The 27,592-nt window shown below is 40.7% G+C and overlaps 1 protein-coding gene across 2 annotated transcripts; it reads right to left on the minus strand.

Moving 5' to 3' along the window:
• Window positions 1-27,342, minus strand: SLC30A7 (solute carrier family 30 member 7; the record flags this gene model as incomplete). Of its 2 annotated transcripts, none has more annotated exons than XM_084266092.1 (11): window positions 1-48; window positions 2,119-2,268; window positions 3,146-3,236; window positions 14,520-14,655; window positions 16,584-16,616; window positions 18,199-18,354; window positions 19,181-19,307; window positions 20,825-20,912; window positions 22,690-22,803; window positions 26,980-27,081; window positions 27,263-27,342. In XM_084266092.1, the coding sequence occupies 11 exons, from the start codon at window positions 27,340-27,342 to the stop codon at window positions 1-3; spliced, it is 1,125 nt and encodes a 374-aa protein (XP_084122218.1). The 2 variants fall into 2 exon arrangements, with proteins under 2 accessions (XP_084122218.1, XP_084122217.1); XM_084266091.1 differs by having other exon boundaries at window positions 16,584-16,634.
• Between the last annotated feature and the right edge of the window lie 250 nt (window positions 27,343-27,592).

The raw sequence follows: 27,592 nt of genomic DNA on the forward strand, positions 1-27,592 counted from the left end.
CTACATGGCTGCGACGTCAATCTGTATGTAAAGCTGCCGCACTCCCGCCTGCGGAGAAGGAAAGGAGAGTTTACAGCTGCCTCTTTTTCTCAAGACAAAGCAATTTAACTCTCCTGAGCACCAGTCTGTGCCAGGAGGTTACCCAGCAAACCCCCTCGGGGTCTGATTGCTGCAGCGTGTTCTCTGCGTGTATCGCATCACTCACTGCGATCCTGGCAGCTCAGGGACTCCAGGGGCGCGGTGTGGGCACGGAGCTGTTCACACGGTGACGTGCACATAGGTAACTACACACTAACATCAGCTTTGCTGCATGAGCCTTCCTGACTCATTCTAAAGCACTGTCACACACAGAGCTCCCACAAAAGCAATTCCTGATTTCCTTTGTACAGCTCTTGTACAGAAAGCTGCTTCAAGAGCTGTCAGCTTAACGCGGAGCACAAGAGCAGAACACGGGATTTGTTGCTCAAAGCAGCTCTACACTCAGATTTCAGCAAGAAACAACAATGCCCACAGTGAATTTGCATAGCCTCAAGAACCAAAGTATTCATAAAGTTTAATTTTAGAATACTTGTAAGAAAAAAATCCTTCTTCCCCAAGTCTCTAACATAAAACAAAGTATAGGTATCTATTTTTATTGGATTGGACTGACTACTTCAAAATTCCTTGAGCTTCAGGGAGCTTAAAAGAATTCATGCACTCAGCAGCACATTCTGCAGTTGGCTTCCCCTGAAAGTCCAGAAATTGAGTATGCAAGATACAGAAAGAAAATTGGAAAAAAAAAAAATCCATCCTGGAAGTTAAAATACATAAAATAGTTAATAAAAGATGTGCTTATCAGATGTGCAAATGATTCACTAAACCATGCACACAAGAGCTGCTAAGGCAGGAGAGTATTTAGAAGGCAGCAAGGAGCATGCATGTGAGCACTCAAGGACCTTCCCCCATGTAGAAAGCTTTGAAAAGATGATTTATGCAAGCACTAATTAAACCATTGACAGAAGTGGTTTTTATTTACAGTATCAAATATACCTGGTCAGAAGCCCCCTTTCTTCACTGTACAACCGACTGAGAGATGGCAGTAAATTACACATCTCCAAAATACTGCCCTTTAGCTGACAATACTTTTGTTACCTAAACCACTGGTTATTAACAGGAACATCTGTCTCCTTTCCAGCCACAGAACTCTCCATTACTCAAAAGCAGAGAAAGGACATTGTGGAAACATGAAATAGCTTTTTCACATAGAGTCCTCCAACATCAAGAATAAATCCAGAACATCTGGCTCTGGATGGCGTAAGAGAGGAAGTTTCCCACTTTATTCTTCACAAAGGTCTCTCACTGGACAAGAATTTTCTATTTTAGCTTTTTTTTTTTCAATCTATTTTACTTTAGTAGACTCTAGGTTCTACTTGCAATGCATTCCTTTCCAGTAGCTATACTGGAATGGGTGGTTGAAAGTATAAGAAAGCAGCAGAAAAGGCTTTCTGAAATTTCTATTATTTTAAGGCAAGAACTATAAACTTCTAATAAAACTTCTGTCATTTATAGACATTTGATCAGCTACAAGTGCTATAAGAGATATATACATGTATAAATATATATGAGATATATATATATTAAAGCTATAGGGAAATAACCAGGAACACACTGACTGCATGCAACATGAGAACCGACTGTCACATTTTAAACAGTGATCACCACAGCATGGGTGTTACTAAGACAACCAAAGACACACAGACCATGGATTCTTAGAAGTGTAGAAATGAATTAAATGTAGAGCACAAGCACAGTGTGGAACATAAGCAGGTCCTGTCTGTGGCTGGAAGCTCTATTTTCTTGGTTCCTTATACATCAATATAGGGTTTCAACTCAATTTGATATACCTCAGGCAACTACAGCTGTTATTTCCATTAAGTGGCATCAAAAAGTAATGCAGAGGCATCCAGCAACTCCATCTACATGACAGGGTATTTTGAAATTGCTCTACACAGCTGGTGCAGAGAAGATTTCCAGAACACGCTGATACCAGCCCCCAAAGCCATGTAATTTTTCCTGCAAAGAACTGCAGTGCCACAGCAGTTTACACTTTGAGACATGATTTCCACAGGTGAGACATACCTGAGTAAAAATATTGTGAGTCTGGCTTAGAATCCACCTTCCATCAGCATCAGGAGCCACTAATAATTTCAGAGTTCCTATGTAAACATCAGTACAGAGAGTCCAGAAGTGTGGATCATGTAAACTGTAAACTCCTTGCAGCTGCTGCACCTAGAAACACAAGCAGATTTGAAAATACATACTTCAGATAATGTTTGCATGTACTACATTTTGGGTGTTTGGGGTGTTTTAACAGAAAAATACTATAAAAGCTGATGCATTCTTCTAATTGTAAATCACTGTGCAATTTGCAGTATTTCACAAAAATTCTATCTCAGTAATTGTAAAGGGGGTGGAAACATAAAGATTGGATGTATATGTCATGATTTGGGATCTTGCTGCATTTACATTCCACATATATGTTACTTAAAAAAAAGTCTCAAAATAGTGATGCCCAAGAGAAAAAAAAGTGTGACAAATTTAGTAACTGAGAGGGCATTCAATTGAAATACACCATTTTTGCAAATGTGGGAATTTTCCCAGAAAACAATTTGTGAGAGTTTACAGCTGTTAACAGAAATACATTAGTAGCTCTGTAAATATTTTGGGAGGGCTTAGGTCTGTCCTGTCAAAACCCTTCTTTTTCCACTGCCCAATTACAGCAAACCCTCCACACAATGATTACAATCCTGTCACTTCCTGAGGAAAGATCAGTGCGCTTCACTTTACTGGAGACAAAAGCTGACCCAACCAGGAAAACATGACACACTTTGTATCAACACAAAGTACTCTGAGAGGAACAGCTTCAGAGGGGTTTTTCTAGACCACCATATCTAGTTTTAAAACACAAGCCGAGTTGAAGCCACACACACACAATTCAGGACTTCAGAAAGTTAAGAATCGAACTGGTTCCTCCATTTGTACAATATAAGGAGCCTTTCACAGGCACTACTGGAAAAACATCACAAAACATCCTCATACACACAGCTGAGGAGAGGCTTATTCAGTCAGCAGCTTGATCTGAAGCAAAAATGGTGTAAGAGCTCACCCTCTGGTAGCACTGAGGCAGGGCATTTTCCAGGGAAGGGGGAGTTCGCTGCATCAAAATTCCAATGGATTCTTTTAAAAGTGGAACGATACTGGAAAGAAAAGAAGAAAAGATGCAGGAGAAAGAGCAAAGTAACATTCCTTAATGCTCTTGTAGTGTTTTTCTTTAGTTGCTACACCAGAAACAGCGAAAGTTGCCATGAAAACCAGGTACAGAAAAAGGACTGACAAAATTGCTCTGGTGTCTGAAAGACAAGATTACTTCTCTCCCACAGAACTTCCAGAGACGACTGGTAGGCAATCACACAAGATTAATACTTTAATCATGGAAGTTGATAGGAAACCTCTTGGTGTCTTAAAAGTTATAGGACAAAGCAGCTGATAAGTACAGCTCCAAAAAACCTACTTCAGTGGCAAACCCTTGCAAACAACCACAGAAATATGCAGCTGAAATGTTTCTGACTTTTGGTTTGGCTTCGGGCATATTTTTCTCATGAACTAAGATAATAACGGGGGGATCATAAAACCAAATGAATAGGGACCAGTCCAGCTCTAACAACGTTTGGGCAATTTAGCATATTCTTGAAGTGAACTAAATACAGGGTCTCATCCAAGCTCAAGGCTTGGACATGTGGAAGCAGTTAGAGGTTCCCTCCCACCAAATAGCCTTGTTTTAATCAGCATCCTAAGACGACACTTAATACCCTTATTTAATTCTTATTACTCTTTCCCCCTCTTTTCTTGGTTGAATAAAACCAGGAGAGCAGTAAGCACATATCCTGAAGCTACCACTAAAAATCTATACTCTTATTAAGTACTCATTAAGCTGACTTTTTGATAGGAGTAGTGCATCACATCTGGCTCAGTAGAGCATCCAAACATTTTCCAGGGAATGACAGATACCTCTTGCACAATACTGAACCAGAAATCTGATTTCAAGAATGTGTAAGCCACCATTCCAGGCCAAAAGTGATGACGTGTTTCAGAAAGTGTTAAGCTGAATTTCAGTGCTCAGCACGAGCACCACAGCTGGATCACACACAGCAATGGAGCAAAAAGCAGGCAGACAAGGTTTGTAAGAGATTAACTGGGGTGTTAAAGGAAACTGCAGAAGCTGTTTCAAATCTCACAAAGCCATGTAGAACACACTGCAGAGACCAGCTGTGTATTTGCAGATGGTGAACAACATGACCTAACCATTCCCTTCTATTTTTAAAGCGATGGATCCGTTTGTACATGGAAGCAGTGCTGGCTGATCTACTGCTCAGCTCAGAGTTAGATAGAGGGTGCATGACTCTTGTCTAAGGAACCTCTGGAAAAACAACCATCTCACAAGTCAGTCTCCTTTCAGGCATGGCTGTTACTCCAGCCCATCGCGTGGCCTCACACAGCTGCACAGCTGCCCAGGAGCCCGTTCAGAAATAGGAAGAAGCAATTATGGGCAGGCAAGAGCTGCCTAAACCAGAGCTGTCACTGAGACAGTTAAACATTTAGCAATGCAGCAACTGCCAACCTGTCCAAAGGAGGCTTAATTGGAGTGTCACGTTCTGCAGACAGTGGATTACAGAAGTGTAGGGAAAACTCTTATCAATGGACCCACCTCACTAAATAATGTCCATGTCACAAGCATTACATCAAAGGGAGCTGGAGCTGCCAAAACACACCACTGCTGAATTGATTCCAGTTTAACTCACTACTTAACATGCAGGTTTGCTTCTTAATAAAAACCTTGAAAGACCCAATAGACAAGTTCAGGATGCAAACTGAATACAAGATTTTTGAACGCTGACTCCATCCCCATAAATTTAACAAGACCTCTCTAAAACAGGCAACCAAAGGCTTCAAAAAACACACACAGGCTGCATATTTTTACCCAGGGAAAGGAGGAAAGGGATGGAGAACACAGTGGCTTGGATTTTTATTGGAACATGTCACTAAGAGTGAGGGGAAAAAAATCTATGAAAGAAACTAACAAAAAGTGTCCAATTTGCACAACTTATTTACATTATTTGATAAAACTAATGTACATGAATGGAAATGAATTGGCAAGCAGGGCGTATTTGGAGAGACAGCCTACAGAGATTTAAGTCTAGCAGATTGGACATGTGAACTCATTCCAAAAAAAAAAAGGATTTAGTCAGTGAAACTGTTTGATTCATTCTGAAACATAAAAATGCATTTGAAAGCAATATTTGCTCTGAAAACCATGTAACCTAAGAATCTGATCACCCAAGGTTAAGCCCATGCACTCAGTACAAGCACCAAAGACCCTGTCTCCCTGCCAGGCAATGGGGCACCATTTTAGGCAGCACATCTTGGAACCATTCACTCCAAATCAATGCACACACAGCAAGGTGAGTGGGGAAAGGCACTCCACTCCTAGTGCAGGCAGTGCGGCTTTAAAGATTTCTCTCTGCTGGCAAGATTTTCACCTACCCATGTTCTGGTAGAGGCCCCACACTAAGGCTTCAAGAGAGAAACCTCCTGTGCTAGTTTTTGGCAATAATGTTGCACAAGTTATGCTTTTATCCTGACTTCACAAACCCCCTGAAGCCATGGTGTTAAAGGAAACAGCAGTATCTTTAAAGTCCAAAGAACTGAGCTAAATCAGGATGTGGCTTGGTCCTGTAGGTGACAGCTGAAGCATATCCCAGGTGACACCTCCCTCCTTTAACTTAGAGCCTTCTGCTAGAAGTGTATTTTCTGAAAAGCTAGAAAGACCAGCAGTCAGCTGCAGTGATGTGATGTGCCCTCAACACAGGTGTTAAAGCAGAGAAGCCTCTGCACACATCTCTGCACCCAAAGGGATGCTATCCTACATGTTAGCCTTTTATTGCAAGCCAAACTAACATGACAAACCACAGTTTTCTGATGTCTCAGACTGTTTGATGCACACTACTGAAACACAAACCCTTTAATTAAAAGCCAAAACTCCACACAGTTTGCTCTTCTCTCAAACAGTAAACCCCAGGCGCTTGGAATATTAATTCCTTCTCATGTGACTGAAGAAAACACTGAGAAAGATGATGATACCAAGCAGGCTGAAAATGTGGTTAGAATATCTGGCCAAACTTTCCTTTTCTTTAAATTAGTCATTAGTGCAAAATACACATGGTTGTCTCTGCAGCAATTATTGCACTGGTACTTCTCCCATTTTTTAATTTACAAAAAAAAAAAGAGAGGAAAATAATTAATGCCAAACACTCACCAATTAAGAGGTTTTTCACATGTATAAGCAGTCTGTGAAGCGTTGCTGCTAAGCCAGAGCCAATTTTCAAATGGCCTCTTATTACCACACCTCGAACCTGAAATGTCACACTTCTCACAAGGCACTGGGATTTGAAAGAGGTGCTAACCCACAGCAAGGTTCAGGACATGCACACATCCTCCCCAGAAGCCAAGCTGTAATAGCCAAAGTGGCTAAGGTGTGCAAAATGAGTTAGCAGCACATCATACTTTCACATACACTGTTACAGGGGAAGGGAAAGGTGTCTGAACAGATAAAAGCCATCGATGTGAATGTGATAAATCCACCCTGCCACTAATACCAAAGGTTTGATTAATGATGAAGAGTGAAAGCATCAGACTTCAGGTAACACTCACACCCATTCCAGTCCCATCCATTTATGGCTCTGCTTTTGTAGGCACAGCTAGCAAGACTCTGGCATTGTCCTCATCTTGGACAGAAAGGCTGGCAACAACTCCAGAGTAAAGGATCCTTACAGAGTCACTGTAGTCAGAGCACAGCAGGGAATTCATTTAATGCTCTTGGTGCTACTGATATGGGATAGATTTTGTGGAAGGTAAAGAAACACTGCTAAGACTCAAGACCAGCAGGTTCTTCAAATGCAATAGCTGAAAATCTACAGCTAGATTTCAAATTCTTTTTTTCAAGCCACCATCCACATCTGCAGTGCCAAGACTGTCAGCCTACTGCAAAACTTAATAGGATTTTTCTACTGGGCAATGGCAATTTTTATGAGAGTGCAAGCTTTGGTCAAGATAAGGATCAGAGGTTTAGCAATTTGCCAATTTTAAATTGTCTGTTCTCATAATAAAGCAGCACTTTGACTCTCAAGCAAGACTGGCAGGTACCATTACCTAGTAAATAAATGCATTTAGCAACCATGGCTCAAAACACCACCACCACCAAGCAGGCTAGTTTCTGGGAGCTCTGCTACTGAACATTCCTTCTGAATACAACACTTCATTTTAAAAAGTAAGTTCTGTTTATATTGTTATGCCCCAAACATTACAGGCATGTACTTCCCCAAAGCTCTTTCATATTGTATCGTGTCCATGCAGATCCAGACTTAATGTAAAAGTGATGTAACCCAAGGAAACTACTTCACTAAATGACTGAATTGCCTCATTTCTTTAACCACTCCACTCAGTCTAGTATCATATTTAGTCTGTGGTGCCTTCCTAGAAACATATGGCTCTAATAGTGGTTTCAGACAAAGTTCTTGCTTTATACTGGAATTGTGGCTTCTGTGTGATGACTCTAAATACTAAAATTGCTTCAGCATTTCAGAGTAAGGCTTAGAATCTTAAGGCTAAAAAACCCTAAATGAACATTCAGCTTTAAAGACTAAAAGCAGTTCAGAGCCTTGAGAAAGTGTTTGATTCAGGCACATTAAGAGGAGAACATCTTGGAAAAAACTTCAGTGTCAATCTGAACATCTGTGAAACAGGAATGCTTTTTTTTTTAAAAAAAACAAACCAAAAAACCAAAACTTCAAACAAAATACTAGTAAAACAGACTTGGCTGGTTTAAGTGTATCCTATTTATACTTTACAATTAAATGAACCCTTACATAAGATAGTACAGAATGTAAAGAAAGAAAGATTGATCAGATACTAGTGGGGTAGCATCCAGGAACACTCAATCACTACAACCCCCCCCACTCACACCAACTCTACCAGATTCTAGGAAATTACAGGATATAGTCCTCCAATTGAAAAACCACAAACTACCAGCCCTCTGCTTGTTACGGATCCACAGATAAATACATAAATGAGTAAACAAAACTTTCTACAGCAAGTAAAAACAAAATGAAATTTGAGATACGGGAAGTATCTGACTTCATGCCTTTGCCTCTCTACCTGAGTAATATGTGGACTATTTTTCTTCCTCCAAAAAGGTCATTTTAAAGCATTTTCTATATGATCCTACCAAAGACTGACTTTTTTTAGTATGTAGGGCAGTCATAGTCTACAAAAGGGAAGTGGCTGATCTTACTCCTTCATACTTTCACAAAAGCTACCCTATTTCTGCTTCTACTGAGCTTAGAAGTGTATGTCAGTGAAAGCAATCTCAGAAGAGTCCCACACTGCATTTCCACTGCCAGAATGTTTGTGCTGACTCACAAGGAGCTGGGCAGAGAGTATGTCTCCTTAGAGCAGCCTTAGTGAAGGATCACAGGAGCAACACAGAGTAGCTGACAACCTGCACTAGAGATGATGTCTAAGGGAAGGCTCAACCATCTGAATTAGAAGCACTGCTGGACTTCTCTGAAGAGGCACTGCTCAACCCTTCCTGCACCTGCTCAAGACAAAACAGGTTACACATCAGAGGCTGTAGAGCTTTATACTGCAACTGGAAAATCTTTAGTCATCCTACACAGACATGTGTATGATTTCTTTTCCATCATATCAGAAAACAGAACAGAAGACCCACTAATAGAAGCAGGCAAGGCTTGAGTAAATCAGAGCAAGCACAGACTTCACATAAAATGAAGTGTTATTTCACCTGGACACAAACAGTCTTGGATAAAGAGCAGCAATTCTCCTTTGCACTCACATGCAACTGCTTTGATATTCAACTGGCTTGTTAGACATAGCCCCATGGAAAGAAACAAGGAATTGTGTTCTACCTTTACTTCCTCTTTTAATATACAAGTATCCCAGAAAGACAGAAAAAAAAATATTAAAAAAACAAACACAAAACCCAGGGTCCCTGGAACATACCTACACACAACACACTCTAGTCCAGCTCAGAACATTAAACAATAACTGGGAGGATACATGATTAAAGCCAGCTAACTACCAGGTTAATGTATACGTACATTTTAGCCATAAACCCCTCAAAAATACACTTATTTTAAACTCTCAAACAAAACACTATGTATCAAGAATTGAACACTAGATTCACTGATTACACACTAATTACTTCACTCTAGTTTGTTGTTATTTTTCATGTAAAATATATTCTTGAAAATTTCCTTCCTAAAAGGCAAAATATTAAAGTGCTCCTTAAAGTCTCATGAACCTGTAAAGGCATCTTATCATAGAAGGGGTTGGAAGGGACCCCAAGGATCACAGGCAGGGCCACCAACCTCCAGGCCTGGAGCTACACAAGGTTGCCCAGGGCCCCATCCAACCTGGCCTTGAACACCTACAGGGATGGGGCACCCACCACCTCTCTGGGCAGCCTGTTCCAGCACCTCACCACTCTCTCTGTAAAAAACTTCCCCCTAATATCTAATTTAAACCTTCTTTCCTTTAGCTTTAATCCATCCCCTCTTGTCCTGCCATTGTCTACCCTTTTAAAAAGTTGATTTCCCTCCTGTTCCTCTGCTCCCTTCAGGTACTGGAAGGCTGCAATGAGGTCCCCCCACAGCCTTCTCTTCTCCAGGGTGAACAAGCCCAGTTCCCTCAGCCTCTCTTTGTAGGGGAGCTGCTCCAGCCCTCTAATCATCCTTGTGGCTCCTCTGAACCCTCTCCAACAGTTCCACATCCTTCTTGTATTGGGGGCCCCAGATCTGGACACAGGACTCCAGATGGGGCCTCACAAGGGCAGAGTAGAGTGGGACAATCACCCTGTCCCTGCTGCCACCCCTCTGCTGATGGAGCCCAGGATACCATTGGCCTTCTGAGCTGCAAGAGCCACTGCTGGCTCATGTTATCATCAGATTGAGCTTTTTGTTCAAATATTAATTGTACATGAATAATCAAAACCAATTTACAGTTCAAGTAAATTAAACCAAACTCTACAGGTTATGCCTTTGCCTAATGTACGTGGACTACCTGTTCTATATACATCCCTAAAACATATGCATTTAAAACCTAACAACCTGTATAAACACAGTATCATCAGACTTCCAAGAAAAAAAACCCAACAGCTTACTCCAAAGGTATAAATCACAACAGCTACTTAATCAGCATAAAGTACACCAAAATGTCACAGCACTATGATATCCACATTTTTATTAAATATTTGCTTGGATATATGAAGTGCAACATACCAATGCAGATTTACTGGTGTATATTTTTAAATTAAATTATGTTTAGTCATCAGTTTATGGAAAATTATTAAACTGAATTGCAAAGTATTTACTTTTGCAGAATTTAAGACAAAATTCAGGGAAATTATTATTTGAAATTTCAAGGAAATTTCAGTACACTGTTAATGAAGCAGCCAGAGTTGAAAACCTGAAAGGTCTTGATGATAGTTGTGTTAGTTCCCTGTGCTCAATCGCTTATTTCAAGAAAGTAAGCAGAGAAACACCAAGTGATTCCATAAGCGCTGTCTGACATATGAATTCAACATCTGCTGTTCTTCCAGTCTAATCTAATTCCTTTTCTAGATTACTTTACACTCCTGCCATTAAAGTATCTTTACAGGAAAGCTTGGAGTTGATGATACAGCGGTGCCACATGAGCACACTGTTTTGCTCTTCCTACGACAACCTCTCACCAAGGCAAAACAACATGCCCATGTAATCGAAAAGAACAGGTTCTTGTTAGTTTCAAACCTGTCACACCCTTATCTTTGCTCTCCTCTGCCTGTTACCAGCAGGATACCTCTCAAAGACATGCACCTAAAGCTGAGCATCAAACAAGAAACAGATTCCCTGAAAACAATTCAGCCATATTTCTCAAGACATACTTCCAGTACTACCCATCATCCTGCAAGCTACACAACCTTTTCCAAATCCCAGCACTGAGTCCTAGATGGTTTAGTTGATTAAGAAAACTACTTTTTAAAGAAAGGAATCCAAAGACTTCTGTCAAGGTACCTTACACTGCTTAGAAGAATGCTGTTTTTCCTGTAAAAGCCCTCCTGCCTCTACAATTCTGTCCTAATTCATCTCTATGCAAGCTCATTCCAGCTGGAAGTCTACTAACTTCTTAGACCAAACACACATCCAAAGTAAGGAAGACTGGTGTGATTATCCTTCCCTTAGAGGAGAAAGCAACCAACCAACATGATTATTTGTAAATGTTCATTCACCAGTTTGCATTTTATTGGGAATATCCAACTCTATGAAAATAATTTGCTCAGTGTATACTTTATTTCCATATACAACCAGCAGGGTTTCCAGACTGTAACATTCAGAATAGTGTATCCTTGCTATCTAAAAATAAATAGAAAATATTCAAGTCTGGACCACTCTCCCACCACAACTCTGGATTTACACTCATAGCCATCTGCAGTATCCACAACTGCTTCCAAAGGCACCTTCCTGATGACATAAAAGCACCTGTTCTGTAGGCAAGCCTTAGTCCAATACAGCAATTCGGCATTTGAGAACAAGTGACAGAAGGCCAGCACAAGAGCTTAAAGATATACACATATAAAGAGGCATTCTCCTGGGAAAGAAATCTCCCTCCCAAAGAAGTTGACCACCAAGAGCAAAAGACTTTGACATTTCAACTGCTTTATGGTAAAGCATCAGATTATTCAAAAGACATAGAAGACCCACACTCCAGATTTTACTTTCACTAAGGGCTGTTGATTAACATTAACAGCATTAAGGAGAGCATTGTCTGCTCTAGTTTATCAGTTAATAACTAATGCATTTAATGTAGAACCAGATGTCTAGGCAGGTGACTAAAATGGAAATGGACAATTTGATATATTTAAAATGTGGAGTCATATAAAAGAGCTTTGGAATATCTGCAATGAAGTACACTACTGATTAGATTTAAACCAATCAGCTTCAGTGCTCTTTTAAGAAGAGACAGCACCTTGGGACTGTTATACAACCCCATTTGAAAGCAGCAAGGCTTTACTGTCCCAACTAGGAGAAAATCCCCAGACAGAATTAGAAGTTTGAAAACTTTATCAGACTGCTTTTTGCATCTTTGACTCAAAACTACAATTGCTTTATTGCAGCCACAAAGAACAGATCCTGATTTTTAAACATACTTGCATGGATCCACTTGTTGGGGCACAGATGTAGCTCCTATCCTACTCCACCTTATCAAAGTAGGTCTAACTAGCAAATGGGACACTAGTGGGTTACACCACACAAGTTGATAATTATTCCTCTGCAACAATAGACAGTTAGTTAATCTAAAGCAAACATCTCCCCCCTCCCCACAATAAGTTATTTGCTGAAGTTACAAACAGACCCACAGAAGTGACTATGAATCCCTGTACTAGAATCCTCCTCTTCCTTGCCTCAAACCCACATGCACTCCATCAGCAAGCAATTACAACTAGATACAGCTCATGCCACTATCAGTCTAAAATCTTTTTGCAAACAGTATTTTTCCCCTCAAATTTTAAGTTTCATAAAACTTCAGTGTAGTCTTTTCTCTAAGTTAGATTTAGACAATTTAAGATTAAGTTCAAAACTGTTACACATACAAGCAAACATCAGTTTGGTCCCTGTATTATTGTTACAAAACATCACCTTATGGGAAAAAGTTTTATTATTTGTAGGAGTGCACTTGACACACACAGCACAGTGAAGAATAAGGCAGAATAAACAATGTTTATATGTCCAGAAGGGTAAATGACAATTAAAGCCAAACAACACAAAAGGGGACTCAGTCTCAAAGAATATTCATCTGAAACTTCCAGTCATCTTGTTTATTATCTAAGTGCATTTCAATAAAGCCACCAGTAATTAAGTCTGTTGAGCAGCTTAAAAGAAAGAATATCCTCTGCCCTGCAGTTAGCTCCACTGCTGTACATTTTGTCAGTCTGCAGGAACTGCAAGCTTGCTTCTACTATGACACAGCTGACTGCACTCAGCATAAGGATTCTAGAGGTAATTTATAGCACTGTGGAACAGCAAAATAAAGTTACAGGCTGAAGTCTGGTATGAGGTCAAAGGACACATCAAACAGTGAACTTCTCCAGCATTTTCAGCATGAACATGACCTTCAGATGTTCTAACTGTGCTAGAAGACTTAGAAGAGCTTTTCATGAAACCTCATGAAACACAGTCCAACCTCAGTATGAATGGAAGAAAATACATTTCACATTCACGTGGCGTCTTCTGACCAGCACTGCGCACGGGCACTGCTGCACACAAAGCTGGACCCTTAAAACACCAGGGGTATGGAAACCTGTGTTACTCAGCTACTTACCACAGCAAGAGTTTCTTTGGTAACCTGCTAATTTTATTTCCTTCTTAAAATTTCAATAGTAGTTTGTAATAATTTGTTCTTTATGAAATTAGAGGAGGTTTAAGTAAAAAAAATGGGGTTTATGTTAAAGTGGTAATTTTATAGTGACCTCTAGCACCCAGATTTCTGTGAGCCTTCAGTCCCTGAAGCATGTTGCCCTACTCTGATAAACAGGGAGATTCACATGGGTAACTCTGTGACTGCTGCCATGCCCATATGGTATAAACAAGCCATATATGGTAATAAGTAGGACTTAATTATACAACATTCAGCACTGCTGGGGAGACAAAAGGTGTACACCTACTAGGCTGGGGCTGGAGCGGTGGCATCCTGCCTTATGGCACCACTCCAACTGCTGCCAGAAAAGCCTCAATGGCAGCATCACTAAATGAAATGTTTATTTGTCCAGTCTAATCCAAACAGCTTCACATTTACAGCAATCTTGGTAAAGAATAACCAGGAAAGCCCAGATCTACTGAAGGATTTCCATCAGATCTTCAGCAAAACAAGGATGTCTCAGAATACAAACATAAAGGAAAAGACAGTTCAGTTCTTGTGGGGGGGAGAAGATGGGAGGCAGGGGCTGGTGTGTGTGTTTGGAAAAAAAAATTACCACCCTTGATTTGTTAAGGACAAGGGCACACCCTGTGCCAGCAGGCTCAACTCTGCTGCCCTGAAGCCATTCTGCTCCATTTACTGGGGTACATTGGTTTACATAAGCATGTACAAACTGCAGAGAGGAAGCTTTGAGCCTGAAAGGCATTTTTGTAGCATTATGCCAACGGGGTAAAACATGCAGATTTAAGCACTGTGGAAAAGGAAAAGATAGTCCATGTGAGAGCATATCAGAACAGCTGTACAGAGCACAGGTAACATGCCATTCTTGGAAGAGAAGCAAATATTGGAAGTCATTAGCACAACAGACAAAATTTTTCTTCTGAGCTTAATTTGTGTTTGTGCTGTAACTAGAATTGAAAATACCACCAAATACCACTCAAAGCAACGCTTACCTTACACCTATAAGTAGTGCTATCAGCATTGAGCAAATAGGATCTGCTATCATTAGACCATAGTTCTGCATCAATAGAGCAGATATGATTACACCAATACTTCCAAGTGTGTCTGCAACTATGTGTAGAAATACACCTGTAAGAGATTAATTGATTCCATTACAACTTGCTATTCTTAAAGCCAATGGACTATTTCAAAGACAGTTTATGAAGAAAGAATTCCAAGGACTAGGTAACATGATTTATGCTTGCTAAATTTGTGGTCCATTTTTGTTCAAACACAGTAAAAAGTTCATAGTATTCCAGCTTACTTGAACAGCACAGGGCATTTGAAAAATGTACTTTACTTTCTGCATTTAGCAGTAAGAGGTATTTCATGGCATGGCTATCAATTTAAGCAGTGATTTAACAGGTAGCTTTTTTTTTCACTCAATATCTATCCATATTACAGTGAAGAAACTCATGTTCCCTCATGATGACGGTGATAAGCACTGTATAAGATAGAAACAGCTCTGTAAAGCTTTCAAAGATGCTATGCTAATGTTTCACTGACAAGGTATTGTGGAAGTTATTTGGCAAAGAAATCCAAGACAAATTATGCTGAGAATTAAACAATACTGCAGACAAACAACCTCACTCTTACCTTGAAGAAGAAACAAGCCCTTTGCAGCTACCTAGAATTTAGACTTTGGCGCTCTCTGCTGGCAGGAGGATGAACAATTCTTAAACAGCTTTTGAATACAGTTCTCCAGACTCGGAGAATCCCTCCTTGCAAAAAACCCCACACAACTCAAAACCAGCCCTTCAGTGATTTTTCCACATCTAATTTTGCACTGGATCTGGCTGGGATGGATTTCATTTCCTTCACAGCAGCCTGTACGGTGCTGTGGTTTAGATTTGTGACTCTATTGATAACACACCAATGTTTTAGCTATTGCTAACCAGTGCTTGCACAGCATCAAGGCCACTGTTTTCTCCCTCAGCCCCAGAGCAAGTAAGCTGGGGTGGGCAACGTTGGTCTGCTGGTAGAGTGAGCCACTGTCTTTGAATCACTTGGGGTTTTAGGGATATTTTTCCTCTTCTCTCCCCACACCTCCCCCCCTTGCCTTTATCTCCACCCAAGAGTACTTCCTGCTTTTTACTCTTCTAGTACTCTTCTCTGTCCCACTGCAGGAGTGGGTGAGCAGCTCTTAAGTTATTAGTTGCTGGCCAGAGCCAACCCACCACAGTATTGAAAAATTAAAAATATGTAAAATTGAGTAGTTTTAATATGCTTCAATTAAAATGTGCCTTTCATGAAAAGACTTTCAAATACCTTCTACTCAAACACTGAGTATACATATACATAATATGGTACCCTATAAATTCTGAAAGAGGTTGAAAATGTTCTGTTTCAAGGACTACAAACAAGCCAGAAAAATCACCCAGTAAGAGAAAAAAGAAAACTGTGTACACTTGGGTATGTCTAATAATTACTAAAAAAAAAAACCCCTGAAGCTCAAAACTGACATCTATCTTATCAATAATTTATTTATACTAAAGCTCAGGAGAACAAGGACTTCAATGCTACTTCAAGCCATTTAGTGTGAATTACCATCCTGTCTAAACCAACTGTAATAGCTTGATGAAATGCAGGTTTTAAGCTCAGGTACCCTTTGACAATTATATAAATCTGCATTTTTCAAATATGTCTTATCTTAAGAATACTCTTTTTTTCAATTTCCAGATTGCAATTAGACTCCTTAGGTTCTGCTTTTAACCACTGTTTCCTAGAGGATTATGATTTCATTTTTCAGCATCAATAACAGAAGCTGAAGCCATGCTTTTGGGATCTCTCTTTTGAGCTGCATTACATTTGCACTCCAGTGAATGTCTCAACACCTAGCCATGCACAGGGTATGGTGCTGCTCTGTCTACAGGTGGAAGAGGACTTCACAAAACAGCTCTTTTTTCTTAAAAGTAGCATTTGCCCAGAGACATCTTCTAAAACACATGTGACAAGAGGCACAAGCAGGGAAACCACGATAAAGCTGTAAGACTATACTACACTTATTCTCATCATACCTTGTAAAATCTGTTTGCTGGATCCAGTCATCCCTTCAAGAGAATGGTCACCTGTGAAGACAATTACTGGCATATTAACCTACACAAAAGCTCCTCTAGTGGCATACTATGTTATGGTCTCCCTTTCTGAAATTTCTTCAGCAGACAAGTTGCTCACAATGACTAGCTTTTACTCTAGCTATTGGTTTTTAACCTAGTAAAGCTGTTAAGTCTTAAAAACACATTTTTTCCCAAAGAAAATACCACTTCACACAACTGATTTCATAGATGTGCACATAAAAGTTTAAAAAAACCCACATTTGGCTTTTAATGAAAATAAACTGAGAAAGACAACCTTTCTTGTATTTACCAAAATAAGGTCTTCTCAAGAACTCAAACCATATGCATAAGCAAAGAAGAGCAAGGACAAATTTGCTAACCAGAAATACTTCACTTAGGAAAGCATTTATACCTACTGGAAAACAAGAATGATACTTGGAGAATGAGCTAAGTTAAAAAATCCTCTCATCCAAGCAGATTAATAGCTCTGTGGAACTCATCAGAAAGATATGTGAAGAAAAACTTGTTGAAGGACAGCAAAGTGCTTTTAGTAAATATATATGAAAATATATAATTTATGCAAAAGTTGACAACTCTCAAATTGCACAAACAGCTATATTTGCTGTTCTACTGGGGTAGGGCTATGGGGAGAGAAAGGAAGAGGCAAGAGGAGGGAGTTCCTGCTTTCCATTCAAACACCAGGAGAATACTTAGCAAACAAGCACCAATTTTCTACTAAAAATAGCAAGGAAGGGACAAGTAAGTACTTTTATAGCTTTTGTCACCTCCTGTCTGCACGTTACCACTCTATTCCATGCTCTGAATGTGCAGCATTTTCAGTCACATTCAATTCTAGTTTATGGCTTAGGCAGGAAGGACTGACAGTCCTATATTACAGTAAGGCTTTCCTTTGCATTGTTTCAAAAAGGTTGTGACCACACTCTCTCTTTATCCATAGTAAAGGTTACTGATCACATCTTGCATGGTGTCTCTCCTCAGATTGTTTACCTTTATAGAAAAGATTTAAACTTAGCTCAGATACCAAGTACCTTTTCAGTATAACCAGCTTTAAAACAGATTGCAAGTACCCAAGACAGGCAAATTCTCCTATGAGATCACAAACCAATCCCTAAACACAGATTGTAAAACTGCTTGCTCATCTTTCCCACTAGCTATAAAATTGTTGGAATGGAGAACACTAGCAAAGCAGCTTAACTTTGTCTATCAATTTTGATAAAAAATTGCAACAGGGCACTGTATGACTCATTTCATTGTATCACTGTAGCATGCATCTGTTTTACCTTTTGCCAACACTTAAGGTTATGGAGACCATTCAAAAAAATGTAGGTAAAACAAGAGCTTGAAAAAGTGAACTTACTGCAAGTGAAAAAGCACTTACCAAAGTGAACCACGAAATGCAGCAACAGCATGACATACCTCAGAGTCAGTGAAACTACTTCATATATGCTCACAACAAGCTGCAAGGACCCTCTTTTTATTTTTTTTCCCTCCAGAAAGCCATTAATAGCAAATTTAAATGAGTCAAGGTGGGCTATGACATGAACTGCCTACTTACCATGACAATAATCCTGACCGTGAGCGTGTCCGTGGCTATGGCCATGATCATGAGTGTGCCCATGGCCTTGCTTATGTTCATGGCTATGACCATGACCTCCGTGACTGTGCCCATGGCTGAGGCCACCATTAAACAGAGAATGGCTGTGTTCATGCCCTATAAACAAATATCAACATCAAAGTATCAACTGAAGTACTGGATAAAAGTATCCTCACTTTTGTTTCTAAGTTGCTCAAACCCTACTCATCTTTTAAGTCATCTTCAGGTATGTCTTTAAGTTAAGAAAATTAACACAAGCTGTTTGTCATCTAAATCTGAGCTGAGCAGCTGTATAAAACATTGACCTGATTTGAGAAATGCTTTCTGCACATTCCCAATTCTGACACAAGTTGTGCTACACTTTCAGTAAAATTTGAAAAATGTGCACAGAACTAGATGTAAACACATGAAAAAATAGCTGTTTTAAAAAAAACTAGGAATCTTTGCAGAAAATAAACAAAATCAGAAAAAAAACCAAACCCAAAGTGTTTACTATTATATATTTAGGTAAGTTAATTTTGCACTTAAATTCAAAAGACTATGTTGAGAAGCACCTAAAGCTGAAGAATCCCATACTTAAAATTTGGTTCAGACACTGTTTTGTACATTTTCCAGCCAAGCTCTCACTTAACTCCAGCTTAATTTTGTCCAAAAGACACTCTACAGATATCTTCCAGTAAGATGCAGAATAATGCATGTTCCCAAAAGCAGATTCTAGAGTTCAAGCTCTTCCAGTAAATGGGTATTAGCATGAAAACTACAGCACACACTAGTGATAACACATAAAAGTCAATAGTGCAACAAGTCACATACACATGTGGCTAGGATTGCCACTAAAATAGACATTAATGTTTAATACTGGGGTTCTCACTGGAGGATTATAAAGTCCTGGAATGCAGGGTACCAAGAAAGGAAATAGTACTGAAAATTATAGACATCCTACCAGAGCCATGTGAATGCCCATGACCTCCATGTTGAAAAACAAATATTCCTATAAGATTTACAATGAATCCTAGTATAGAAACAGGAAGAAGTCTCTCATGATGCACATCAGGAGGCTCAAGTGCTCTCTAAACAACACAAACAAACCAAAAAACATAAACAAAAAACCCCAAATGACAAACACACAAAAGAAACCCCCCAAACAACAAACCAAGAAGCAAATGCAGAGTTTTTGAGCATTCTCTTACAAACAGGCATATGTAACCATATAGTTAGAAACTGCTCAGGACTTTTACTTTTTGGGATGGTATACAGACTAATTCTTACTGTCTGAAGTTAAAGTCTTATTATTATTAAAGCTATAAAGGTATAGTACAATATTCTGACAGTCTAGCTCATTTTTATAAGCAGATTTCATTATGCTGTGAAATATGACTCAACACCATATGAAAACATTCAAGTTTGTTCTAATATGTGGACTGCTCAAGTCATCCAAGCAACTTCCAAGGGTCTAGAATGCAATTTCTTCCTTTCTGCTTGGAAGGGTTGATGGTAAGAGGGGAACAAAATGAAGACTGAGAACAAATGGTGGCATTTTTGAAAACTTCTGAGATCTATATATTTTTTCTAAATTCTTTTTTACCCTACTTTCTTTGGAAGTTTGGGGTTTTTTTCTCCAATGAGACATTCTAGGCATGACACAACCTGCATCTAACTGTGAGTGTTGAGGAGGGTAAGGTACTATTGACAGGCAAAGAAACATTCACTATCTGTCCAGAGGGATGAAAGGTAGAGGCAACAGTAAGACAATAAAACTTTCAGCAGATGTAAGATTTTGAAGTGACAGAAAGCAAAGAAGTCACTTAGCATGGGAGCTAAGACCAACAGGAAAAGAAAGATATCCCAACATCATCTGCAAGCATTTACAGGTTTATGTATGCAGAGGGTATGTTCCTGCAAGTTCTTACCAGTTCTCTCCATTGATTGAAAATCCCAACCAAACCCACACTAAGTCTAAACACATTTATATTGCACCTGCCTTTAAAAAATAAAATCCAAGTCGCTCACAATCAGTTATTAATTTTACTCTTAATCCTACCTCACTTCAGTGCAGACATTTCAAGTTTCATCTTGAAATTATCACCTGAATGGTCTTGTAAAAAAAAGAAATTCAAGAAAGTGCCCTTCTAAGTGTTAAAGCTGTTACTACTTGCCAGTCAGATCAGACTTCAGGATTTGGAAGAAAATGCTCTTTCTTCAATGAGTTAGTACACTCTGTGAGGAAGCTGGATTTCAGTTTCTTATGACTAACTTCTCTCCTCTGACTGACTAGCGTTAGCCTTTCTTTCTTGGCCCCTTAACAATAAGAAGTAAAGATCTTTCTACGACGTACTTAAGTGGCTGAAAAAAGGACAGGATAAGTCTCACAATCTTTACACACAAAGAAAACATACTAGTTAAGAAGCTAGTACAGTTACATTGAAAAAGCTGAGCAGCAATTTCAGAGGGCACTATTCTTTGTTCAAATCACAGATTTTAACCAAATATGAACATAAGCAATCCATTTCAGTAATTTTATCCCCTTTAACTATGCTCTACAAATAAAAACGTGACAACTGATAGTGCAAGTGACTTCATAACATACCTCAACACCTTCAGAAAAAATGAAGAATGCTGTAAAGATGAGGAATAAGCCATTTACAAAACCAGCAAGGACTTCTGCTCGAACATACCTGCAAGAAACAAAAAAGCAATAGCAGACATTACCACTTCCATTCAAAGGGGAACCTGGGGACTGGAGTACCACCTTCTAGTTTTCCAACAGTCACATTACACAGGGAGTCACTAAATGACGTATATAGACTCCAGGTAAGTATATGAAATTCACTATGTTGTATTTTGACAGAAATTACCTGGTCTAGGTCAGCCATTATCTGAGTGAGACAAAATGAAACTTTCAATGTATCAAAATCTTCCCACTTAAGATCATCTCTACTCAAAGTAAGAGTAAAAATGTGTACTCAGAAGCCACAGATTCAGATAAGCATGTGACACCTAATCAAATTCTGCTGATGTAAACTGCTGTTTAACATCAAACAGCCATACACCAATTTGGTCCCCCATCGGTGGAGGAAGTGGTGTGTGTTAGTAAAAGTTTGAAGTAGAAATTAATTATTTCAGGTGCTAAGATTTTCCAATGAGAGACAGTCAAATTAGTGTAACATGTAATTCTAATGTAGTGCACGTTAGACTTAATAAATTGTGGACAGGCTCTAATAAATGAATCATCAGATGTTTAAATGCAAAGCAGTAATTAATACAGAACCTGCTTTCGTTGCAATTAGTTCATTATACAATTGATTCTTCCTAAATTGATTTCTAGCCATAGTGGAGTGGCTCCAGTGCTTTAAGCTCCAAACTACATGATCCATGCTTAGGCAAGACAGCTGAAGTTAAATGCTGATAGTCAGTTCAGTTAACTCTATGGGGAATGCAGTAACCCACGTTACAGCTCATTTGCTGGTAATTAATCAGTATGACAAATTAATCATATTGTACCACAACTATTGCTTTATAGGGCACAACTGCAATATGCAATGAGAACAAATGCCCTTGAAGCAGGACCTGACAGAGAAGCTGTATCTAAGAAGGGCAGCAGGGGGATGACAAACCTCAGCTTTGAGGATCTTGAGCCTGTAGGCTTTGAGAAGCACGGCTTAGAACCTCAGGCGCCAGAGCACTGAGATAGTTGCTTTCCACTCCAAAGAAGGTGTGGAGCCCCAGACTCTGAGATTCCCTGTAATGTACCTCACTGTGCTGTGAGGACAAAGCCATGATCACAGAATCACAAGGTTGGAAGAGACCTTTGAAGATCATCGTGTCCAACCATTCCCATCCTAAGCTAAACCAGATCCCTAAGTACCTCAGCTACCCTTTTTTTTGAACATATTCAGTGAAGGTGACTCAACCCCCTCCCTGGGCAGCCTGTTCCAGCCCTGACAACTCTTTCAGGAAAAAAAATGTTTCTAATACCCAATCTAACCCTGCCCTGGCACAGCTTCATGCCATTGCCCCTTGTTCTATCTCCTGTCACCTGGCTGTAGAGACCATCGCTCACCTCTCTACAACCTCCCTTCAAGTAGTTGTAGGTGGTGATAAGGTCTCCCCTCAGCCTCCTCTTCTCCAAGAGGAGAGGAGCAGCAGGTCTTGCCTCACTGATGCCATGAAAATGTGATAATGCAGAGCAACTGCTGCTGTGCAATATGTTTCCTCTAGTATGATCACAGAGATCTTCAAAGTCATGAGCCTGCTCCCCCAAAAGCAACACCCTTACACTGCTACTATTCCTAAGGGGATATTAATGTAAAGGGTTAAATAACTTGCCCTAAAACACACACTTTCAACATTGCTTTTCCATGTTCTGCACAAAGAGCTTTTGTTCATCTACTGAAAAATTACCAACTAGACATTTACTAAAATACATTAAGGTAACAGCATGAAATTACTTACCCATATGAGAAAGCATCGTTGGACCTCCATTTTGAAATTACTGAAGCTGCTAATCCAGCCAGTAGAGCAGTACAGTCAAAAAACATATGAAAGGAATCAGATATTAGACCTAAACTGGAAGAGAACAGAAAAAGTTACATTCCACGATCTACATGCTGACTATGAAAAACCCCAGCATGACATGAGCAGAATACACTGTGTGCCTAAGCTCCAGGCATGGTTTTGCTAGCACAGAGGAGAAATCCACACTAGATTACCAATAAAAAATCCATGACAAAACTACTTTTGTCTGCTTAGGGAAAGTCCTTTGGAAGAGTGCTTGCCAAAAAATCCTCCTAGCATAAGATTTTGGTGGTAGCAGGGGGTAGTTTCCACTCACTCAAACCAAAGCCCATTAATAGACCCACCCACAGTCACATCTCTTCCCAACATAACGCTAGTGGCAGGTATTTGTTCCTGTATTTTGATTTATAGTTTGACCATACGAGCAAGTATGGCTGGAGAAGCATATACATAAGTTGCATTTAAAAACTAACCCCACATATGTTTGTAAAAATTTCACATCCAGTTAAAGAAAAATTGATTTAAAGACACTGCTTTGGAGTATCTATTATGTGCAGTGTATATATAGGTTATCCAGTACACTAACACTAAAACTGTTCTGCTGAAGACTACCAATGCCACCACAGTGATGGCACTAAACATTTACAAACCCAATATTCTCAAATTCATTTTCAAACTTGGTACCTTGGAAGAGTTTTCACACAGAGGGAAAACCGGTCAAAATTCTTTAATGTCTACCACAGAAAAACCCCAATGAATCAAATCAAAATAAAGTTTCATAAAATTTTGACAAACATATACTTGTGACAATACTGTAGGCCTGTAAAGTCTGAAGCCTTCCACCCATAATTTTAGTTCATGCCATCAGAATTTCTGCAAAGTCTACTTCAGCATCGCAGTTTTCCTCTCAAGCATCTTATTTCAGAACTAATGCATCATCAGATGAGAATCTGTCTTTGATGTTTGTTCACACTGCAGCAACTCAACACTTTCCATCAGTGAAGCAGGCTGAAAAAATGGAGTTTCAGTACACCAGGAATTCTAGGACCACATTCTGTTTTGTCTGAAATAAAAGCAAGACCGCAAACAATACACTTGTTAACACTCCTGACTACTGAGCCAGCCTCTGATGGCACCAAAGCACCAGACCCACGTACACTCTCTTTACTTTATTGCTGCTTAGTTTCAAAAGTTCTAGTCACAAACCTTCAGACAGCCTGAATCATAAAGTAGTACAGAATTTATCCAAGATGCATCCAGGTGTTTGCACTGTAACAGACCTGTTCTTGAAGGGTGTAGCAGACAGCTGCTCCCTCCCCCAACCCAGGGGAAATGGCTCATGTTAGGTTTGGTTCTGAGCAGCAAGGAAGATAGAGTGGGGGGGAAAACACACAAAGCACACCAAATATTCAGGTAGAAGGTAACTAGGGTGACAGTTTGCAATAATTCTGAAATGGAATAAGCATGGCTAAACACAGATAGCTAGTGGTTTCTGGAGTTGATTTTTTTTAGTTGTTTGGGTTTGTGGAGGTTTTTGTGCTGTTGGGGTTTGTGGAGTTTTTTTGTGTTGTTGGGGTTTTTTTTGGTGTTGTTTTGGTTTGGTTTGAATAGTCACCTAGGAAAGATAAGAATATATAAGGACTGTGAGTGAAACAAAATCCCATACTAACTCTAGAACCAGGAATCATATAGCAAGCTCTCATGGCACTGTGCTCACACCTGCAAATCTCAGAGGCGAGACTTACCACAGGTGCAACACCAGCACAGCTGTGCTGCTTTCATGACCTAAGTTAACATCTCCAAGGAGACAGAGGCATGTGGATTTCTGGAAGGATCAGTACAGACAGTGTTGGCAATGCAATCCACCACATGGCTTAAACATGCTGTCTGTTAGAGATACACCCACACACAACTCAACAGTGCAAACAACAGAAAGCCTAGTAAGAGGCCAACCTGATTTCATCTGAAGCTTTTAAAAAAAATGACCTGTAAATTAATGACGCCTTAAAAATCTGGGTGCAAGTGATTACTAAAGCAAACAAGTGATCCAGTCAACCGTTAGCAAGATGGGATGTATGCAAGAACTTCTGTTAGAACTGGAACACATCACCCAGAGGATTACCTAGTGGAAGCCCTGTACTCTAAACACATTGTGTCTAAATGAGAAGCTTATACAAGTTTATACGAGTATGCATGCAATAGTATTTTAAAACACAACAGCCCAAGCAGCAGTTTTCAGCCTTAAACAACTTCTGAGCTAGCAAAATACCACATCCAGTTCAGTTGTCTGTGCTTCAAGAACATCAATACCAGAGTAGTTGTAGAAGGATCACATAAATGACAGAACTGCTACATGAGTTCAGGAAACTACATACTTGGCAAACAAAACTAAGGAGAACGTAAGACATTAAAAAGAAAAAGACAACTTTTAGAACTTGTGGACAAAAATTTGGGGGGCTCAAATAATAGATTTAGAAATAAGAACATCTAGCATAAGAACTCACAGCAATCTGTTTAAATTTAAAGGGATAAAAGAGTATTTTTCAGAATCATGATTTAAAAGGCTTCCACAGACTAAGAGATTTCAAGGGAAGAATCATCTCAATAATCATGGCAGATTATTAGCCGTGCTCTCCTACTCTCACTGACATCATCGAGGGCATGACAGAGAACAGAATTCAGGATCATGCTGCTGACACTTGCAGCATCAGGCACCAGCCATACTCAAGACAGACCACAGTGGAATAAAGTGCTAGGAGGTGACAGAGAAAATCCCCTTTACAACTGTTCCGTTTCTGCACCTCTCACAGGCAAAGCAAAGGAGCTGTGCTCTTCAGGCAGAAAGAATATTTTTCCTTATAGGACTTCTTGTGTGCTTGTTATCTGTTTGATGTCCCAAGGCATGAACTGTCTGCTGTGAGTGAAGGCATTCCTCATCATATCCCTGTCACTCTTCTCTACTATGAAGATACTTGCTAAAATACTGATTTTTCTAGCCCAAAACCTAAGCATAAAGATATGTGAAATTATAGACTTGAAGTACAAACAAGAAGTCCAACTAATGACTATCTGAAAAATCCCAATTCTTAATCTCTATAATGAACAAAAATAAGTAAGAGCATTCTCAAGTCAAGTAAGCCCAATTCTTCAGTGACAAATTTCTGGCAAGTGTCACTTCAGCTTCTCAGTTTAATTATACAGGTTTTTTTTCTGGTATAGATTTCATTTTTAGCCAAGCTGCCAAAAAAATTGTTATGCTTAAAAGCCAGACATCAGAACAAACTCACATGAACATAAAGCTCTTTATACCTGAGCCACTGAGTAAAGTGTCTGCATCTTCTGAGCTACTAAAAGAAAAAATTCCATAGTTGAAGACACAGACTACATATAAAAAAATCCTCACACAGTTACAAGACTGTTGATTAAGAGTCCATACTGCAGCTTTCGATAAAGACTGCTTTCAGTTCCATGCACAAAGATGTACTGTTTGGCTTAAGTGACATTTCCATGCCAGCCCACTTTGAACTAACTATTGATGTAGAGACTAAAACACCATCATAAAAAAGCTACTCTACCAAAAATGATGCTACCACCACTACCTGCTCTCTACCTGGAAACCATATGTACATCAGTGCTTGAGGTATTTTGCACTTCTGCTTATATTTCAATAGAGATTTTTTAGTAGCAATTTAGTCAAGTCCCTCTTGTCTTTTCCACCTTTGTCAATTTATATGCTCTATAAGTACCACGTAGCTATACCAGGATGTGTCAACTCCTGTTTCACACTCCAAGGCAAGGATGTTTGGTGCTGGTTTTTGCCATCTAACTACCAACTTACACATGAAACCACGTTCCCCAGGAGAGAGACACGAAAGGGTTACACTCCCAGGCTAGCTCTGCTGCAAACTGCCGCCCAGGCCGGCCGGCCAAACACCAGTTTCCAACGGCACTCCTCCATTACCAAACAGCAGCGCCTCGCCCCCGAGCCTCTGGGATCTGGCGGAGGGGACGGCGCAGCGGGTCTCTGCCCACCGCAGCGCAGGTCTCCAGCAGCCCCCCAACGCTCCGCCGGCCGGTCCTTCCGGCCGGGGAGCCAGGCGGAGGCCAGGCCCGGCGCACGGCCCCGGCGAGAGGGAGACGTGGCACTGGCCGCGGCAGGAGGCGCCGCTTCCTGCGCGCTGGGAGCCGCTCCCGCCTCCCCAGCCGCACCCCCCCGGGCCCCGGTACCTGTTACTCCAGATGCCGTAGAGCAGCTCCACGAAGGCGAAGGAGAGATTGAGGCAGAGGAAGAAAAAGAGGTTGCGGGAGGTCTTGTCCGCCAGGATGGACCTGCGCACGGAGCACACAGCGGGTCACCCGCAGCAAGAGGCGGCGACGGAAGGCAGGACCCGCTCGCCGGGCGGCCCCGGCGCGCTCGGCACCAGGCCCCCCGAGCTCCTCCGCGGGGGCCTGGCCGCGTCCCCAGCCCCCGCCGCTCCCTGCCCTGCCCTGCCCGCCCCGGGCCGCTCACCTGAACCAGCTCGACACCTTCCTGAGCAGGTTGAACTTGGGCGGCTTGTACTCATCGTCCTTGATAGAGAGGGGCAACATCTTCCCGACGCCGGGCCCGCGGCGCGCCCGGCCGGCAGAGGAGGCAGACGGGGCGGGAGCGCTCTCCCCGCGGCCGGCCCACACGCCAGCCGCACTTCCGGCCGGCCGCCCGGCGCCTGCGCGGCGCGAGGAACGGGGAGGGCGTGCCGCCGCGGCCCGTTAGCGCAGGGGGCGGGCCCAGGCCCGGCGGCGGCGCCTGGTGTGGGCGGCTGCTGTCCGGACTGGCGGTGCTGGTCGAGCGCTGCCCGAG

Source organism: Gallinula chloropus (assembly GCF_964237585.1).
Source record: "Gallinula chloropus genome assembly, chromosome: 6".
Lineage (NCBI taxonomy): Eukaryota > Metazoa > Chordata > Aves > Gruiformes > Rallidae > Gallinula > Gallinula chloropus.